The sequence below is a fragment of the Martes martes genome (assembly GCF_963455335.1).
Source record: "Martes martes genome assembly, chromosome: 14".
Taxonomy (NCBI): Eukaryota; Metazoa; Chordata; class Mammalia; order Carnivora; family Mustelidae; genus Martes; species Martes martes.
Genome location: NC_137902.1, coordinates 82,667,852 through 82,688,868, shown reverse-complemented (window position 1 = coordinate 82,688,868; position 21,017 = coordinate 82,667,852). Strand labels below are relative to the sequence as shown.

Sequence of the window (21,017 nt, the reverse complement as noted above, 5' to 3'; positions counted from 1 at the left end):
GCACAGCTCTCCTCTGTCTGGTGTGCAGACTGAGAAGTGCAGCTCATCCCTCCTGGCCTCAGTTTCCTCCTTCAGGAAGGGGGATATATGCTTCATAGGATTTTGAAAGTAATAATTCACATAGTATGTCTAAAAACACCTACACAAGACTTGGCACATGGGTGGTTCTGAACACAGGGCTGTTAGAAGAATAATACTTTGTAATACGGCACATCACAAATTCCACTCAGCTCTCCAATTCAGGGTCCATCTAATTCGGCAAGCCTTTTCTAAGCCCTTACTCTACATGCAAAGCACAGATGGGGGCGGGGGGATACAGAAGATGAATGATCTCAAGAAGCTGTCAAAGTGGTTGGGGAAATAGATATTTAAACAAATAAGTATAAAATATGCAAAAAGAATTAAATTTCTTCCATCTTTCTTACTGTTTCTCTTTATTTAATATCTTGCTCTTTTTCTCTCTAAGGAGTCATCTCCTACCCTGTGGTCTAAGGTTGAGTATGTTAGTTAATTAACAGCTCTACTCAGCCACAGAGCTGCCTTGGGTTACAACCTGAACGATATTTAAGGAGACTAAGTTGAAGCTGTGAAGGGAACAAAAATTGAACAAGGTTTTCACGGGTGTCACCATTCAAAGGCCCTCTGGGGAGGTAGTAGTTCCTTGAAATGAAGCCAAATTTAACTTAGCCAACAGTACCGGTTAAGAAGTTGGGGATAAAATATGCAATCGTGAACTTCCTTCTGAGACTAAGCATATAGAAAAATCGTTTACAACCTTTGCCCATTTGTAAAATTTGAACCACAGGACACACAGAGCCATGGACATTGACGGATCAGCTGGGGATCTGGGTCACTGGGGAGCAGCCTGGCCCAGAGGCCGGGACAAGTGGCTCCCACCCCCACTCCCAGCTCCTTGAGGGGTGGCGTGCAATCCTGTGGGCATGAAAGTGACACACGCCTGGCTTGTGCCAGGCTCTGCAACCTTGCACCAAACCTTGTGAAATGTCAACATAGTCAATAAAAACAATAGTGGATAATGTAACACTAGAGAAAAGTAGTACCATTAACCTTGGAGGGCTAGTGGAGGCTTAAATGAGATCTAACAGGTAATGCATGCAAGATCTGAGCTATAAATTTCAGAGTTCTTTAAACTCTTTCTTCTTCATATACATAGAATAAAATTTACTTTTCTTTTTTTCTTTCTTTCTTTTTTTTTTTTTTTTTTTTTTTTTTTGGTGTATAGCTCTATGGGTTTTAATACCATGGATGGATTTTTGTAACCATCATCACAAACAGGATACAGAACTGTCTCAACGCCCCCCCCCCCAAGGAATTCCCTCCTGCTGCCCCTTTCTAGTCAGACCCTCCCCCAACCCTCTCGCCATGTCCCTAGGGGTCCGCCTTTTCTACAGTGTTAATTGAATTGAATCACACAGGATCAAGCCTTTTGTGTCTGTCTTCTTTGATTCAGCACAATGCACTGGAGATGCATCCAAGTTGTGCGTATTAATAATCGATCCTTTTCATTGCCGCGTACTATTCCACTCCGTGGGTGTCCGACCACTTGCTCTTCCCATCACCCACTGAAGGACACGGGGCTTCCCCAGTTTTAGGTGATTATGAATCGTGCTGCTATAAACATTCATTACACATTTCTGTGTGGGCAAAATTATTTCTCTAGGATAAATAAATATCTAGGAATGGAATCGCTGGTCCCCATGGCAACTGCATGTTTAAGTTTATGAGAAACTGACAAACTGTTCTCTAGAATGGCTCTGCCGTTTACACCCACCAGCAACGGAGGAGCAATCCTGTCCCACCTTCTCCGCAACACTTGACATCGTCAGTATTTTTTACCCAGCCTTAATAGGCACATAATGTTAGTCACAGTTTTTAAGAGAGAAACATTGATCCATGGATGTAAGATTGTAGGTAGTCATCTATTTTATAAAGTAAGAATATTCAGGGGCTTCTGATCCTCCCAGGTGGATTAAGCCTCTGCCTTCGGCTCAGGTCATGTCTCAGGGTCCTGGGATCGAGCCCCGCATCGGGCTCTCTGCTCAGCAGGGAGCCTGCTTCCCCCTCTCTCTGCCTGCCTCTCTGCCTACTTGTGATCTCTGTCTGTCAAATAAATAAATAAATAAAAGTAAGAATTTCAGGGTAGGTTAAGGTCACAGGAACCAGGTTTCTTCAATGACTAACCACCACCTTCAAAAAACCTTGACAACCCCAGCACGGCAAAGAGGCCTCTCGTGGTCTGGCTCTTCCCCACTTCTTCAGCCTCCCCCTCTACCCTTCCCACTCTCGGACCCTTATTATTGGACCTATTATCGGACCTACTATTGGCCAGATCAATAATAATGTTAATTGACATTAACTGAGTCCTTATTACAAGCCACGGGCCAAGCCACATCTGTGTCATGTGTTATCTCATTTCATCCTCTCACAGCTCTGTGTAATTACAGGAAGGTGGCCACATTCCTGTGAGAAGAGAGGGGACACTGGTGCCCAGAGAGATCGGAAGCCTTATCCAAAGTCATGCAGCAGCTTTGTGGCAGGGCTGGGATCTGGTCCCTGGTCTCACCATGCCCCAAACGTGCCTACTCCCCTGACCTCGGAGCCACGCTCTCCTCTAGCCCGGAGGCCTCCAGCATCTCTGCCCTCATCCACCTCCAAGCCACAGCCTGCCCCTTACCCTCTCTGTGAAGCGGTCCCAGGGTCTTTCAGGGCACACTTAGCTGTCCTCCTCTCTGTGCTCTCTTCACCTTTGTTTCTTTATTTCATCCCTCCCCCCACAGAGTTCTGTTCGCTACACACCTCCCCCACCCATGACCGCCTCCCCCACCCATGACCGCAAGCTTCTCCAGACAGGATCCAGATCTTTCCATCCTTCCTTCCCGGTGCCTGGCACCTAGATGGTGCTCAACACCCGCTGAAGCACTGAGTGCCAGGTAAGGACTCGGGGCAAGAGACCAGGCAGGTCCTGCGAGAACCAGTGTTTCCCCTGAGCCGACGTGTCCTGCAAACACCTCCGTGTAAGGGCATCTTAGACGGAGTCAAATGCACACTCAAAAGAAGGCCTCTACACAGACCCACACGCAACTCCTGACATGGACTCCGACAGCCGTCCCTATCAGCATCAAACAGCACGTGGGTTGTAATATGAAATGACAACAGGGACACACACCCAATGTTAACAGCTTTAGGCCCAAGAGGAAAATTGGAGTGGATATTCATGCTACCATTTTTTTCCTTGTTTACATAAGCACCGTGATTTTTTTTTCCTTCACCTACGTGTAACGGGACTATTAAAACTGTTTACCCCTCTCTTTCTAGCACTCTCAGTTAACAATGATTGTTTTTAATAGTAAAAATAAAATCAATTCATTCACCTGGAAAGCACCTTGAGGGATGTAGACTAATTCTGTGCCTCTGGCAAATCTGACCCAAACTCTTCCAGATAGATGGTGTGCAGCCAGCAGAGCTCAAACCCAAAGTCTGGGAAGAGGCATCTCTCCAAACTGTTGGCAATCCATAAATATATGTTCAATCAATCGATTAATTTTTAAAGCTGAGGCATTCAATAGTATTAGATGGCAATAATCAGATGTTTCATGAGCCACAGGATCTTCTCCAGTATCGTCCCAAGTAAGAGATTTGAAAACTATGGAGACCATAGGCGTGTGTTAATGAATCCAAGATGTTCTTACCTGCTATTCCTACCTATTGATAAATGTTTGTAAATCCTAAAGGCTTGAATACAGAAGTTTAGCCTGTCACAATTCAGGCAAAGAAACTTGGGGAAAAAGAAAGAAAGAAGGAAGGAAGGAGGGAGGGAGGGAGGGAGGGAAATGAAGGGGGATTTATACATAGAAATATATTAATATTTCAACTACGGCAACCTAGTTTGCTATTCCCAAGCCAGATTAAGAGCCACCGTCCTCCAGCATCGGCTCCCAAGACCCTCTCCTCCAAGGATCACCTGCTTCAACGCTAACACAGATTTAGCCTTCTACAAGCTCCGCAAGAAACCTGCTCCCCTGACTCGTGTCCACCTCCTCACCTTCTTCCTAGTCTTTCATCAAAGTTCAGATGTAGAAAACGAAATACGATATTGTTCCCATATATTAATGCAAATAAATAATTTTTTAAGCAAGGCAGAAAAAAAGATCATAAAGAAGCCAGTGTCTTTATGGCAAATTTCTCTAACCCATGTTTTAGGGGACCCATCACAGCATGCTTAATGGATGGGGGTTAAAAAAAAAACTCACATGATTTAAGCACTGAGAACACAGAGGAGAATTTGCTTTGGAAGTCTCCATTTCTATGTCCATATGTGATGTAAAGTCAAAAGAATAGTGTGTTCCATGTTTGGTAATTAGATGTAAACGGCTACACTTTGGGATAAGAGGAATCATGTCTTCCCCTTGTATTTGCACACAAGTGCCCTCGTACATCTCGCCCTGACAGCCAGGAGCTGCTTTATATATCTAACAGAACCTGGCAAGACAAGATGACCTTTCTAATTGTCGTTATGAGAAGCACAATTGCAAGTAACTTTGAAACATATGGTAAACTTCATTATGCTAAAACAGAATAGCTTCTACTTTGGGGCTCATGATGAATATTAATGTCAGAGCTCCTGAGAAAAATGTGCTCTAAATCTTATATTGTATAAACCCCTTTCAAGACCAGAGAGAGTGTTTATTTATAGTCTTCACGCTTCTTCATAGATGCTATTAAATATTCCACTCAACGTGGCAAAACGGAATGAATAATCACAGAACGTTAAGGGAAAGATAATGATCACCTTCGCCATCTCAGGCTAAGCTCCAGGCAGGGGGAGAACAAAATGGCGCAAGGGGGACACGGAATGTACGTATGGGAGGGTCCGTGGGTTCTGCGGCAAGAGGAGTCGAGACACAGATGTCACGGGGAGCGGTTCTGGGGAGATGGTGGGGCGGAGTCACATACTTCATCGGGAGCACACGGAGAGACCGAGGGAAGTTCAGAGGGTCAGGGGGAGCGACAAGGTGAACTTAGAAGCAATGTAGGGAGTGGGCGCATGGGTGGGTAAGGGCATGGGATATTCCAGAGGTGGAGGGAAGAAACCCGAAAAGCATGGGGAAGCCCACGGGGAGCAGCAGAAAGCGGTGGGAAGACGTGGCCTGAGAGGCGGGAGCCGCTGATGCCCCATAGCTCCGACAGGCAAGAAGCTGCCTTCCCGAAGCCCAGATCATAGTAATTTACACATCATCCCCGGAAAAGGATCTGTGACTTAATACCCAACGCCGCCTATTGTCTCGGGAGAGAAGGGGAGGGAGCCCTGGCCAACGCAACAGCTCTCTACGAAAAGCTGGTGACAATGTAAAAGGTCATCCCATCTGGCATTTTTCCAGGACAGGGAGGCCCTTTTTCTGCCACGTCCTTTCCCTCTCTCCCTCAAACTGTCCTTTAGCAGCCACAGACGCTCTCCCTCAGTCTGTGAATTAGCAGCGTGCTTTGGAGGGAAAAATCCCTACAGTTAGAAACTATTTTTCTAATGGATCAATTTAAGAAAACAGAAAATTAAAAAAAAAAAAAAAAACACAGGGGGTGCCTGGGTGGTGCACTCAGTAAAGCATCAGACTCTTGGTTTCCGCTCAGGCTGTGATCTCGAAGTCATGAGATCGAGCCCCGTGTCAGGCTCTTTGCTCAGCACAGGTTCTGCTTGGAATTCTCTCTCCCTCTCTCTCTCTCTGCCCCTCCCCCAGCTCATGCACGCACTCTCTCTCTCTCTCTCTCTCTCCCCCCCTCTCTCTCTCTCTGCCCCTCCCCCAGCTCGTGCACACGCGCTCTCTCTCTCTCTCTCTCTCTCCCTCTCTCTCAAATAAATAAATAAATCTTAAAAAAAAAAAAAAGTCAAAGACAGTGAGGTACTACACATCAGCTGCGTCACAAAGGAAAAGGAAGAAGGTGGGGAGGAAGCCGGACCCCTCTCTCAGTTTGTGTATTTTAATGGATGCAAACATGGAAAACAATGCTTCCCCCAGATGCATTGTAAAAAGTGAAGCCGGTTCATTACGGTCCCAATTGCAGCAGTTCCCTAAATGTCGCCTGAGTTTTAAAGGCCAGGCCCGATGAATATTAATGCGCAGAGTGGAGACAGACAGCCTTTCCTGGGGAAGACCTGTCTCTGTCGCTGTTTGTGACATTATTTGTACCCGGATGCCTTAAGAAGCTTCAGAATTTATCAGCTCAACATGGTATCACTGTTTGCAAAAATTTCTTCCCTTGCTCTGTTACTAATTATGATAAGGGGTTAATTTCACACATGTGCATACACACAAAGAAAAAATTAAAATAACCATATTATATAAAGATGAGGAAACCATCGAGTTCCCTTCCCTATCCCCCAAGAATGGACAAAGTGCATGGACAAGAAACTGTGAAAAAAATTACAAAGGCACAAAAAGAAGCGAGGTCAGCCTTGCCAATGGTCAAATGTATGCAGAAACGAGGCATGAACTAAATACTCTCTAGTTATTGTTGTTACACTAATAATCTTTTAAGAAATGACAGCAAGTATGGGAACAGATGCATTGGTAGCATCAAGTAAACCAGTATAATTCTTCTGAGAGTCAGTTTGCAACATGTCCTCTGCCATGAAGCAAATCATATTCTTTGGTCCAGTAATCCTGAACTGGCACTTCATCTTTAGAAAGGAATTCATAAAAATGATCACGAAACACATCAAGATAAGGACTAAGCAAATCATGGTATATTGAGTCTTGGGATGTTATAAAGACCATAAATAAGAAACTGGCAGGCTATGTCGCAGCAGGGAAATGTGTGTGATGAGGAGCCCGGCTCTGGAGCCGGAAGGTCTGAGTCCGAGTCCCACCCTACAACCCCCTTAGCTCACTGGGCCTCAGTGTCAGCATCTGGAGAATGGGGTTGACAAATTCATTGCAACATATGGTTGCGAGGCTTGAGTGACGTGAATGCTTTCATTACTGCCATAGAAGGTGAATGGCAGGGAGTGAATTCGCAGTGTGTAAAAGGGGTGCACATGCTTCAGACATTGGGGTGACACTAAAAATGAAACCAGGAGCTCCGTTATGGACGCTGTGTGATGGACATTTTCTGTTCGGCTTTGAATATGTGTTTTATGCTTATGCTGTTTCGTGGAATCAATTTTTAAAAAAATTTAAACCACTAGAGTAACCCCAAGATTGTGATAAGCTTCACCTTCAGAGGATTCTTACATAATGCACAGGGGAAATCACTTTGCCTCCAAAGGCTGATGCGCTGCTGGGATTCCAGAGCACTAGGGAATTTCAGTGTTTGGTGACTGTCTCGGGGCAGACATGGAACCTGGTATTCAGCCCCTGTTGCTTCTCAGTGACTGCGGGGGGTGGGGGGTGGGGGGAATGGGGTTCAGTAAAAGGCAAGCAGACATTTGCCAAATTCTAATTTCCTGTCTTGCCAATACAATTGGGACACACGGACGAAAGTCAAATGCTGGGTCCCATGCAGAGTTAAAGAAAAGAAGCTCAAGACTGCAGTTCCCTTGCGGAGCAAGACCAGGTTTCTCTCATTAAGGACACCCTGAAATCATAGTCTATTTACATTAGGTTCTTTGTTAGGGAAGGGCGAGATAACATTTGGGGATACACGAAGTGTAAGCCAGCCACAGTGACACATACAAAAAGGGAGATCTTCAAAACAGGCTAAAATAACCAAAAGTTAAGCATCATTTGGATAAATAAAAGGAGAATTAAAGGGGTACCTGGGTGGCTCAGTGGGTTAAAGCCTCTGCCTTAGGCTCAGGTCATGATCCCAGAGTCCTGGGATCAAGCCCCGATTCGGGCTCTCTGCTCAGTGGGGAGCCTGCTTCCCCCTCTCTCTCTGCCTGCCTCTCTGCCTACCTGTGATCTCTGTCAAATAAATAAATAAAATCTTAAAAAAAAAAAAAAGGAGATTTAAAAAAGGTTGGTTATAATTAAATCTCAAAGCAAAGTTTGCAACCAGTTGTTAATGAGTTATGAAGACTTTGGAAAGTATAATGTCAGGACAGAAACACAATTACATTCTGTAACTATGGGGGGCATGAAAAATACAAGCATATCAGGTTTATAAATTTTTGATGTTGTCAAGTCAGTAGATCTTTAAGCAACTCTTGATGGTTTCTGCCATGCTATAAATATTAAACCGGCGCATTAGCTTAGGGTTATCCATGGTGATCCAGCCCTCCCCAATTGTCTAAAAACCTGAGGGAAAGCAGATGAGACAGGATGTCTATCCCCAAATACAAACGTGTGGTGGGCCCCAGGCAGTCGACAGCAGGACAACAGAGCAATCGGGGAAACACTGACGAGCACACCTCCTCTCTTTTACAAGAGCTACGAAAACCCGAAAAATCAAATTAACAACAAATAATGGTCTCTCAAAAAAAGTATTCCCTCTTGGGTTGCTAAACATATGGCAGCTTCAAAGAAGAGGAAGTAGCCGGGGAAAATGGCAGGAGGCCATGACTCATGGCAATGTCGAGGAGGAAAAGAAGAGATTTCATACAAATTTAATCACTGGGGAAAACTGTGACAGCATAAAACATGTCACAGCACCAATAAAACTGAATTCCAGAAAACCTCGCAAAATTGGACTCAGCTGAAGAGAAAAAAAAAAAAAACAAAAAACAGTCCTAGTTCCTCAAAGCCCTGAATTACAGAATAGGTTAAACATTTTACTTCAAGTGCAAAAACTCACTCAAAGAAGCTTAGGAAGAAAACCATCACATTCTGCAAGGTGGATTCCTTGGGATCAACAGGCTGGCATAGCAGTAAATTCCTAGCAAACAGGGCTTATGGTAGAGTCCTCTACCAGAAACCCTGGAGAGTATGTCCACCTACTTATGAAGGCCTGTACTTACAAAAACACAGAGGAAAACACTGACATTTAAGCATTTTAGAACAGGAAGTGGAACGATCACTGGTTCTTTCAAAACATATCAAAACGTGGTTTGGAGTTGACCAATGTGTACCCAACTAAAGTGTGATAGTTCAACTTTTTTTTCCCTATTTTTGTAGAATGCAAGACCCCTTCCACGACAAAGGATTTCAGTTTTAATACAAAATATGTTGTCATCATAACGGTGATAACCTCTAGGGCCTCCTACCGAGTGAAATGACCCATCTGGTATCAGGACGTTGCAGAGAGCAGGTCACTGTTTCAGGTAGGAAATACAGACAGCATACTTAGAAATTTCAAAAGTGGGAAAAAAAAAAAAAAACCCAACAACAAATCACCTCTCTTTTCAGGGTATGCAACATCCTCAAGAGACGGTTTCCAGCAGGCTTTGTTTTCATGGTTATGACCAGGAGGGCAGGATTTACGTGGGGTGGTGAGGCTGAGGGATGCATAGAGAAGTTCATGCTACAAGTCAAGTTCACGAGGATCATGCAACTGCAGACAAAAAGGAATCAAATCCTGGCTCCTACCCCTCCCGTCCACATGCCCCTGGACAAAGCCTCAGCATCTTCATCTGTAAAACAGAGACGGGGCTGGAGCTGGCCACACGCTGTCCGGAGGATTAGGCAGCTGTGTAGGCATCACGACTCGGCTCGGGGCCTGGCACAGAGGAAGGGCTTGAGAGCAAAAAGAAAAGGAATCCACATCTGTTACTGAAGAGAATGTGACAACATACAGGGGATCACTCCCTCCTCTGCGAGTACGTGGTAGACCCACAGCAGCCAGAGTTAATCTGTGCGTGCAGCATGGGGTGCGTTAAGTACACGGTGGACGTCTACAATGGAAGAGCAGAGGGAGGAGGCTTACGAGGACTCATTGTTAAGCCTCTAAGGATCTTTATGAAGTCACAGGAATGCCTCCATGAACACCTTCACATTGAGTCCTACGACCACCTAGCTCTAATAATCGTAATAAGAACGATATGTTTTCAAGTCCTAACATAATGCTGAAGTCGTTCAGTTAACTGAGGGGGCCACTGCTCCCACCCAGGGATGTTTAAAAATGGGGGTGGGAGGAAGAGTCACACAAAAGACAATGACCCACATGTGATGCACTCTGCCGTCCACGGTAGGGCCTCACGCAACAGATCAGCCCTCACCCAACCACAGCCAACAGACGCTCCTCCGGGATCATGGCCTTCCCACTAACCACCATCCTTGGCTTAATCTTCAGGAGGGAGCGTGTGAGCATGAGTTTATGTGTGTGTGTGTGTGTGTGTGTCCGTTCACAGGCAAGAGTGAACCAATGTCATCGAAAGCCCAGAATCCAGATGAAATCAAGAAAGACTAGGAAGGACGCTGTTTCCAAGAATGATCCACGAAAACCTGAGTCACACGCACCCCCCCATCACACAGAACCCTGTTCCCCACTCCAAACAAATCAGCATATCAAAAAACTGTGTGCAGCAGCTGGGTAGGAAATACAATTAAAATCATCGCTGCGTTCCCACCTAGGGGTCATGTGACTGAAGTGTTGGGAACGGAGTATAGGAAGCAAACGGGGAGACAGGCGGAAAAGAAAGTAACAAGGAAGGAATTCCCAAGTTCGCACGGAAACGGTAGAGAGCAAGGGAATGGACAAAGTGCGGGGGCAACTGCGGGAACGCGAGACCAGAGGGACAAGTAAATGGGGACTTTGGTGGCCTCAGGGACTGTCTGATTCACTCTGGGCCACAAAGGCCTCACACAGAGGCTGGCATACTGTAAGTGCTCAATAAATGCTCAGAGAAATGATGCATGGATAGAGGCAAGTGCTGCATTGTACATGAGGCGACTGAGGAGCACGGAAGATACAGTGCCTTGCTCAAGGTCAGTCATTCATCAAGCCCCACGTGGTGACGGCTCTCCATGCCAGGAGCTGCACAGAGGACGAACAAGCAACCGACCCGAGAGGAAACGAAGGCCTCCTGTGTCTGAGCACAGGCTTTTTACACTGCTGGGGAGTGGCCTCCCAAAGGATATCCCAATTTTTTGATAAAAGAGGGAGGAAGTTCACTGCCGATGTCAAGTGCAGAAATTCACAGGCATAACGGGTGGCAGAGAAATAACCACACTGACAGAGAGGCAAGGATATAACCAGAAAAGAAAAAAAAAAAAAGAGAGAGAGAGAAATTTAAAATGCAAATATATATTTAACTGATAATAATAGTAATAATAATTTTATCAGTAAGATTCATCAGTGATAAATAGAGATGTAAAAGTTCAGTCCATGGAAAAACCCGAGAAAGATTATGGCATTTTTTTAAAAGAAGTTCTTCTTCCCTAGTTCATATTGTCTATGTTCTTAAAATTAAACAAAGATTTCTAATTTAAGAAAAGCAGATGCAAATGGCATATTCCCCATGTAACAATCTAAGTTCTGCCACATACAGAACCCGCAACACCCCTCCGGTTCCAAAACAAACAGCCTGGTCCTCGTTCGTCAAGAGCTCCATCGCTGTTCTGGTCCCGAGAGAGCAAAGTCTCCTACGGCGCAGACCTTCCTCAAAGCTCCGAGGGAAGAAGAGACCTTCGGTGAACATTCCACAGATGTGATCTCTGGCCGGTCTCCTACACCTCTAGTCTCAGGTTTGAATTATGTCAGATCACTGGAAGTTTCCATACAAACATAATTAGCCCGAGCCCTTACTAATTCATCCCCATGGTATTATTATCATTTCATGTGTTTCTCAAAAATTGGGGAGATTTTAGAATGGCTCTTTTCCAAATCCTTTTTGCCGAAACACTGGATCAAAATTTTTGTGGAAAAATACGTACACACCCACACATCTAAGATATGTATACATTTCAGTCTCCCCATGAACTCCTGCTTGGAAGGCACCCCCTTTCCAGGCAGGGAAACATGGAGAGTGTTTGTGCATCTGTTATGAATCTGTCTGTGAGGACTTCCCAGAATGCTCTCAAAAAAAAAAAAAAAAAAGCCTTCAAGGAGCGTCTGGGTGGCTCAGTTAAGCATCTGACTCTCGATTTCCGCTCGGGTCATGATTTCAGGGTCGTGAGATCGAGCCCTGCATCTGGGACTTGAGATTCTTTTTCTCTCCCTCCCCTCCGACGGCCCCCTCCCCCATTCACACACGCTTGCTCTCTCTCTCTCTCTCAAAAAAAAAAAAAAAAATGCCTTTAAGAATTTAACACCACTCCGCATTCCTGAAAACTCTGTGCTTTTAGCTGCTTTTGAGGAAGATGGATGACCCTTCAGTTGTCTTTTCGCTCTGGTTCCTGGGAAACTCACTGTCACATCATATTCTCAGCCACAATAATCAACGCCTGTCATTGGCTTTTCTTCCATCTCAACTTCCAAATTCTATTTTTGTTTGTAAATTGTGTTGTTTACATCTCCATTTCCTCCCCATACACACACACACACACGTCATGCAAACAGTACTCTTCTGTTCTAATTTTTCTTGAAAGTTACTTCTAAATACATCTGATAAATGTGGAACAGGAATTGTTGCCTACACGTGCAGACCGTGCAAAGCACAGGATCTCTAAACTGAAGGTCTTTTCGTGGTTGGGGGGAGGGTCACCTGTGAACTTTCAGAGTTAAAGGAACGCATGTCTCACTAGAGAATGTCCTACTTCTTTTCATCGGCTCTTTCAAGCTCCAAAGTTAGGGGGTAGCCCGAAAGTCAAGGTCAGGATGGCATCAGCGTGGGCCTATGGCCTTTCTAATCTAAAGCAAAAGGCAGGTATAGCAGTTTTCTCTTATGCACAGAGGATGCTTCCAAGACCCTCATGGATGCCTGAAACCACAGAGTACTGAACCCTATGTATTCTGTGTTCTTTATCATACATATATACCTAAGACAAAGTTTAACTTTCAGATTAGGCAGAGTAAGGGATGAACAACAATCACCGGTGATAAAATACAACAATTATACTGCGAGAAAACTTTCGTGAAGCTGGTCTTGCTCCGTCTTTCAAAATACCTTGTACTATACTCGCCCCTCTTGTGAGGGTGTGAGAGGGTACAATGCCCACTTGATGGGATGAAGTGAGGTGAGTGACAGGCGTTGTGACGCGGCGTCAGGCTGCGAGTGACCTTTACAGGATTCAGCGGGGACCATCCTTCCGACGGGGGTCGATGGTGGGCAACCGAGACTGTAGAAAGCAAACTGTGGATAATGGGGAAGTACCAAACTAGCCCCAAACCATAACTGAAAAATGGACTCCCTCCAACTTTATTACACTTAAAAACTGCTCCTCGTCTGCCCTGTTCTTATTCATTGAAAGGCAAATGAGTTAAAGCTGAACACAGGCAGCCATCATGCCCAGGAAAAATGAAATCCTGCCATTTGAAAGCCGCACAGAGAATCCCTTTACGTACATTACGGAGCCTCTATACGAATTCCTGACAGCTCAGTGGGCCACAGACCCTGCCAGATTTTTGAGCTACATCTGCAGTATCTTTTCTGCTCAGGCAGCTGGCATAAAGTGGGAAACTTCATTAACATGCTAATGATGTCCTATTTAAAATTCTAGCCCTGATTATTCTGTGATTAAATCTCTCCCCTTGACGTCTGCTTCCTTTATAGCTGAGTTATAGTGCGAAATCAACAATATTAATAAAGTACAATACAGATTACCAACGTATACACAAGAGATGGAAGAAGTTATATATTTCTCAGGGTTGTCTTTTTGCTGAAAAGCAGATGTAGCAAACTAAAAAAGTTACGGGTTGTTGGTGTTTTTTTTAATTCCAGCCCCCCTTAAAAAAAAAATTGAAATCCACAATAATTAAAGGTTTATAGTTAATCTCCATAATTCGGGGGTTGAAAGCCTTTCATTCTATTTCACTGTGCTTAAAGTTGCTCAATTCCAGCGTGTCCCCCTGAAGTCTTACGGAGAGCTGATACAGGTCGAAACACCCCCACTTCTTGCCTCTTCACGGAGACTGTGTGTCACTGTGACAAAGTCAATGGATTCAGTGATGATTTCTGTCTTCCTCTGCCCTTGATTACTCTGGCACATTTCAGGACTTTTTCATCATTTTGTTCTGTCTGCTGACACCCCAATACGAATATCCCACTCAGACGACTCAAGCATCTTCCACAAAAGATAATCAAACTCACCTCTGGTCTCACGAAATTAGAAAATGAATTTGAAGAATTAAAAAAGAAGAAGAAGATCCAAGGTCTGGGTCTGTAATTCAAAGTAGAGGAGTAGAGGAACAATATGGAAATAAAGGAATGTTTCGTTTTTAACATCTGGTCCCAGATGTTATATTTGCTATTTTCAAAGACACCATGCTGGACACTGTGACAAAACAAACGAAACATAAGGACAGTGCTGTTCCTTGATCTCAATTGAGCCAGCCACAGAAGAGGTAATAATGCTGTAAATGATCAACAAAGCACTTCCCATTGGTAAGAATTCTCTGTATAAGAGATACTGCTAACTGCTCCCCAAAACTGCAAATCTCTCCTTCCACTATAGAACCAGAACCCCTGGCTGGACTTGGACATACGTGTGGCTGGGTCCGCCATCTTGGACCAAATGTCACCTGTGGAAGGACACAGATGAACAAGGGAGAAGAGGGTGGGTCGCTGTCCATCATGGAGTTGCCTGCCCATTCCCAAATTACCTTCTTCCTGTGTGCCACATTCTGCAACTATTGCTAGAAACCAAAATCTGGGGTTTTTTTAATAATTTTTATTTATTTTTTTTATTTCTTTTCAGGTTCCAGAATTCATTGTTTATGCACCACAGATGAAATGGATGCATTCCTGGAAACCTATAAACTTCCAAAACTGAAACAGGAAGAAATTGACAACCTGAAAAGGCCAATATCTAGTAACAAGATTGAAGCAGTGATCAAAAACCTCCCAAAAAACAAGAGCCCAGGACCTGACGGATTCCCTGGGGAATTCTACCAAACTTTCAAAGAAGAAATAACACCTATTCTCCTGAAGCTGTTTCTAAAAATTGAAGCAGAAGGAAAACTTCCAGACTCTTTTTATAAAGCCAGCATTACCCTGATCCCCAAACCAGGCAAAGACCCCACCAAAAAGGAGAATTTCAGACCAGTATCCCTGTTGAATATGGATGCCAAGATTCTCAATAAGATCCTAGCTAATAGGATCCAACAGTACATTAAAAAGATTATCCCCCATGACCAGGTGGGATTTATCCCTGGAATGCAAGGGTGGTTCAACATTCGCAAATCAATCAATGTGATAGAACAAGTCAATAAGAGAAGAGAGAAGAACCACATGGTCCTTTCAATTGATGCAGAAAAACCATCTGACAAGATACAGCATCTGTTCCTGATTAAAACTCTTCAAAGTATAGGGATAGAGGGAACATTCCTCAGCTTCATAAAATCCGTCTATGAAAAACCCACAGTGAATATCAGTCTCAAGGGGGAAAAGCTGACAGCCTTCCCTCTGAGATCAGGAACACGACAAGGATGCCCACTCTCGCCACTCTTGTTCAGCATAGTACTAGAAGTCCTAGCAACAACAATCAGACAACACAGAGAAATAAAAGGTATTCAAATTGGCAGTGAAGAAGTCAAACTCTCTCTCTTTGCAGATGACATGATACTTTATGTGGAAAACCCAAAAGACTCCACCCCCAAACTACTAGAACTCAGACAGCAATTCAGTAATGTGGCTGGATAAAAAATCAATGCACAGAAATCAATTGCTTTCTTATGCACTAACAAAATCTGTTTGTTTGTTTTTTAAGAATTCTACATACTGCTTATTTCTTAAAGTTTTATTTCAAAACATTTTATTTAAGAACAAGAAGAGTCAGCTCATGGCACATACATGTGTGGACACACTATTCCTTTGTATTTGGTCTACGTTTAAAGCTCTACATTTAGAGCTCCCTCTAAATCTTTAACTCTCAAAAGCCAACAAATGACAGACTATGGACTTTGGCCTAGTTTTACTGCATTTCAAAAGATAAAAAGCTTCAATCTACTAAGGAATTCATTATTTATTTATTTATTTATTTACATACTTATTTATTTACCTCCCATTACTCTCATCAACCCAAGATTATTAACTTGGTTGACCTGAGGCCAAGTCACCTCAGATTGGTTAAGAATTACCTTCAGCTTAAAGCACAGGAAAAAGGGTAGCTGATCCAGCAAAATCCACGTCTAAAACATAAAGAATGCACTCGCCACAGTAACGAGCCATCTGCAGCTTACAATCATTGATGGTAACAATCTCTCATCCCATTTGTTTATGTTTTATTCATCATTTTGGAAATACTTAGTAAAGTTACAAGGATGAGATTCAAAAAAATACTACATGGCTCTTTTTTTTTTCTTTTTAAGAGATATTTATGGCTTTCAAGAGCTCAACTGTAGATGGACTAAATTTGCTGGACTAAATTTGTCCAAACTGGTTGACATCTTCTTTATTCTTAGATACTACGGATTCCCCCATATTGAGCCAAAAGTTATGTCGTGAAAACAAGAGAAATTTCATAGTGTTTATTGTTTATACATTTTAAAAGTCTATAGCTAAAATTCATTTAAAATATCCAATGATTTTTGCTATCATGACTTCATAAAGCACAGCATCCCACCTTAGGAAAAAGTGTTGTTATCCCTGAATACCCTCGTTACATAGTCAGACTCAAATGTACAGTCTCTACATATTTGGCAAAAAAGAAGCCTTGACCTACAGAAGGGGGGGGAGAAAGATAAGGAGCTCTCGGTTGTCTAGCCAGGTTAGGCCTGCCCATTGCGAAGGAGACGCAACTGTTCGTAACGTTTCGAACCATTCGAAACAACCAAACATCCCATCTGTGATTCAAATAACTGAAACCTCTTTTTCCAACTGAGTAAGCCTTTCAAACAAAATTTATTCATAGTGAAAAGACACCTAATTTCTGCTAACTAATTTCATATTTCTTTATTTGGTTTTGAATACTAATCTTCCTTTACTCCAATCTGTGGGGTATTTTCAAATAGCCGTATTTCAACTGTGGCTACCTAACAACCCATTCTTTTCTTATTTCTTTTTAAATAAGAATGCTTTGTAAATATAATTATTTATTAGTAGATAGGTCTTTCATTTTCCTAGTAAACAGCATTTATTATGGACCATGATATTCTAGGTATGACCTCTAGCCTCCAGCAGCTTCTACTTCTGGAAGAAATGCAAGAAAGCAGACACACACACGTGCACACACACCTTAAAAATCTTTATAAGTCACCGCATTTACTCTGTATCACTCAATCAGCCTATGAGCTGGATATTCTTCTCATTTCACCAGTTTAAAAAAAAACGGGTTCTAGCATCTAACATATCTTAAGTCTGCATTTATTTCTCAGGATTGCATTCTTCAGATTAGAAACTGAATCACTGTAAATTCTTTATACTTTTTTTTAAAAGAAATAAGTTTTCACTTTATCAGTTGAGACTGAACAAGCATCTTCTAAGACTTGTCGCTCAGGGAGCAAACGTCAAGGTGACCCCAGTTACAACGGGAACGGAAGAGAACGCAAGAGGACGGTAACCGCTCCGACAGGCTGAGACCTCGGTCAAGGCAGCATTGGCCTCTCCTACGTCGTTCTTCCTGGAGAAAGAAGCTGTCGGGAAAAGCTCACACACAGAAGAGCCACTTCATGGATTCAGTTTTCTGAGTCAGCCGGCTCTCGTCTGTGATTGTGCAAGCCAGAAGACGGAGCCAAGGAACAAAAGGAACATAACTGTCAAATAGAAAATTCTCAAGACCCGTGCCAAAGGAGAGATCGCTCTAAATGATCACAAGGCTATTAGCAAATGGATGGTAGAGGAGGGGGAGGAAAGACAACAAAGACATCGCATGCGAATAGCAAAACAAAAGCTGACAAGTAATTCTACCCCATTTGCCAAGGCTCTTGCCAAAAACCAAAATCCTCCAGGAAGAGTGTCCCGTGCTCCAGGATGCCCTTCACAGGGATGCTCCCATGGGGCACAGAACATCCCGCCGGGCCACACAGGACCATCAACAGCGTGAATATTTCACCAGGCCACGGTGGTGCACCAGGCCACGGTGGTGACTGCTTACCGTAGGCGGCCTCGCCCTTGTCCAGCTCTCTTCTCAGTCTGCTGTACTCTTCCTTCACGCCGCCCAGCTTCTGGACATTCCTGGAACTCAGTGCCCGAAGCTTGTCCAGGAGTCCCTCCAGCGCTTCCCTTTCTGATGTTACTGATCTAATCTCCTCGGTGAGCTCCTTGGCCGTAGAGAAATGGTTTCCTGGAGCACATTGAGAGAGAGAAGGAGAGGAAACAAGTTTGACAGCATCCCCCACGCGGAAGTTAGCAGCAGCCAGTGCGCACCGCCAATATGGAGAAAGAGGGCTGAGCTTTGCAAAGGCATCCAACTGCACGGACAGTGTCCCGTGGGAAAAAAACACTGACTGTCCCCCAGTGTCTCTTTATCACCTTATTTTGGTAAGGTCTGTTTCAAAGCTTCCATGAGCCAGTTCATGTCCTTGTGAAACACAATGACACAAAAATGTCCAAGTGAAATCCAGGGAAACACACGGTACGACTCCATTCAAATATCCAAATGTCAAGGAAGTGGGGACTAGCCATCGGAGTCGGGCTAGACCCAAATTCAAATCCCAGCCCTCCTATTACTCAACCCACACGACCTTGAGCAAAGAAATTAACATATGTAATTCCAGGGCAAACTTCTTAAAAAATACGGTTGTACTAATACCTGCATCACAGGTGCCTTCAAGAATAACACGAAATTCCGTAAAGCGCTAAGCAAAATATGTCATGCGTTGCGTCTAGCAAGGTTGTAGGATACAAGGGCGATATACAAAAAGCAATTGTATTTCTAAATATCAACAACAAATAAGTAGAAGATGACTTTTTAAAATACCATTTACAAGATACTTTAAAGCTCAAAATACTTAGAGATAAATTTAAAGAACCACGTGCAAGGCCTCCACACACCAAACCATTTTAAAAACTTCTGAGGGAAATTTTTAAAGACTTAAGTAATCAGAAAGACAGAATACTATATATACATATATTGGAAAACTGAATATTTTTAACATTTCTATCTTCCTCAAATTCATCTATTCATTCAATACAATTCCAATCAACATCTCATGACGGTCTTTTGGAGAAACCAACAAGCTTATTCTAAAATATAAAAGGAAATGCACAAGGTCTAGATCAGCCAAAAAAAAAAAAAAAAAAAAGCCTTGTAAGGTAGAATGAAGAGAACATATCTTACTTGATTTCAAACTAATGCAGAAGGTATAGGTCAAGATAGAATGACACCGGCATTAGACAAATAGATAAACAGATCAATGGAGTAGAACAGATGGTCCAGGAGTGGCCCACACTCACACAGTCAATTGATTTTCAACCAAAGTGCCAAAGCAGGTCGAGGAGGAAAGAGAGCACAACTGACCCTTGAACACCATGGGTTTGAATGATGCATGTCCATGTGTATGTGGATTTTTTTTTTAATAAATACACTATAGTACTGTAAATGTGTTTTCTCTTCATTATGATTTTCTTAATATTTTCTCTTTTTTTAAAGATTTTATTTATTTATTTGACAGACAGAGATCACAAGTAGGCAGAGAGGCAGACAGAGAGAGAGGGGGAAGCAGGCTCCCTGCTGAGCAGAGAGCCCGATTTGGGACTCAATCCCAGGACCCTGGGATCATGACCTGAGCTGAAGGCAGAGGCTTTAACCCACTGAGCCACCCTAGTGCCCTGATTTTCTTAATATTTTCTTTTCTCTACCTTGCTTTATTATAAAAATACAGTAGGTGAACCATGCAACCACAAAATATGCATTAATCAACCCCCGTGTTATTGGTAAGGCTTCTGGTCAACAGTAGGTTACTAGCAGCTCCATCAAGGGAGAGTCAAAAGTTAAACTCAGATTTTTCACAGTGTGGGGGGCTGGCACTCCTGACCCCCACATTGTTCATGGATCGACTATATTTTCAACAAATGGTAATGGAACAACTACCTACAGAAATGGGGAAATTTTAGCTTTGATCCATACTTCAAACCCTACACAAAGTTTAATTAGAGATGGATCACAGAATTACACATAGTAGCAAGAACTATAAAGCTTGTAGAAGAAAGTATAGAAGACTTTTCTAACTTTGGAATAAGCAAAACTTTGGTTAGAACCCAGAAAACACTAACAACAACAAAAAATAGATAAGTGGACTTCATCACCATTAAAAACCTCTATTCATCAAAAAATACCACTAAGGAAATGAAAAGGCAAGCCACAGACTGGGAGAAAATATTTATAATACATAAATCTGACAAAGGAGTCAAATCTTATAACCCAATAATTAAAACCCTAATGACCCCGTTGAAAAATGGGCAACTGATTTAACAGGCATTTTACAGTGTAAGATATGCAAATGGCTGGTGATCGTATGAAAACCGGTTGGTGGTTATTAGTTGCCAGAAGAATACGAATTAAAGCCATAGAGATTCCATGACAAAACCCTTCCAAAGCCTCAAATGAGCAGACCACCCCGTCCGGCTGGCAAGGACGCAGAGCTGCGGAGCTCTTGTACACAACGGGAGCGTCGATGGCAAAACCACCCGGAGAAGACTTCTCTCTGTTTCTCCTCAAGTTAAATACACACCTGTCCGTGTATTTCCAGGTATTCATCTGGGAAGAAATGAAAACATGTAACCAAAAAATAGTTGTACTCAAATGTCCATAGTGGCTTTACTCGTGATAGCCCAAATGAAATCTAATGTCCACCAAGGGGAGAAAAGCAGACACATGGACACAATGGAAGACAATTCTACCACAAAAGCGCACCAGCTCTGCATATACACAGTGACATGGGGGAGCTCAAAGAAAAAAAAAAAAGACATAGAAGAATGCATACCACGTGAATCCACTGATGCTAAGATCTAGCACAGGCAAAACTGATCCATGGTGAAAGAGACCAGAACGGAGGCTGGCTGGGGAAGGGGGGCGATGACTGGGAAGGGGCACCAGCGTGATGTTTCTGGAGACATGAAAATATCTTGATAGGGTCGCAGACCAAAG

The 21,017-nt window shown here is 43.3% G+C and overlaps 1 protein-coding gene across 1 annotated transcript in view; it reads right to left on the bottom strand.

The window, feature by feature from the left end:
* The window catches only part of DISC1 (DISC1 scaffold protein), a gene marked incomplete at its 5' end in the record, with an annotated part of 362,504 nt that overhangs the window by 179,036 nt on the left and 162,451 nt on the right, over positions 1–21,017 (bottom strand). The window contains one exon of the mRNA XM_080822819.1: positions 18,024–18,212. Within this exon, the coding sequence (XP_080678945.1) occupies positions 18,024–18,212 (189 nt within the window). The remainder of the gene's footprint in view (positions 1–18,023; positions 18,213–21,017) is intronic.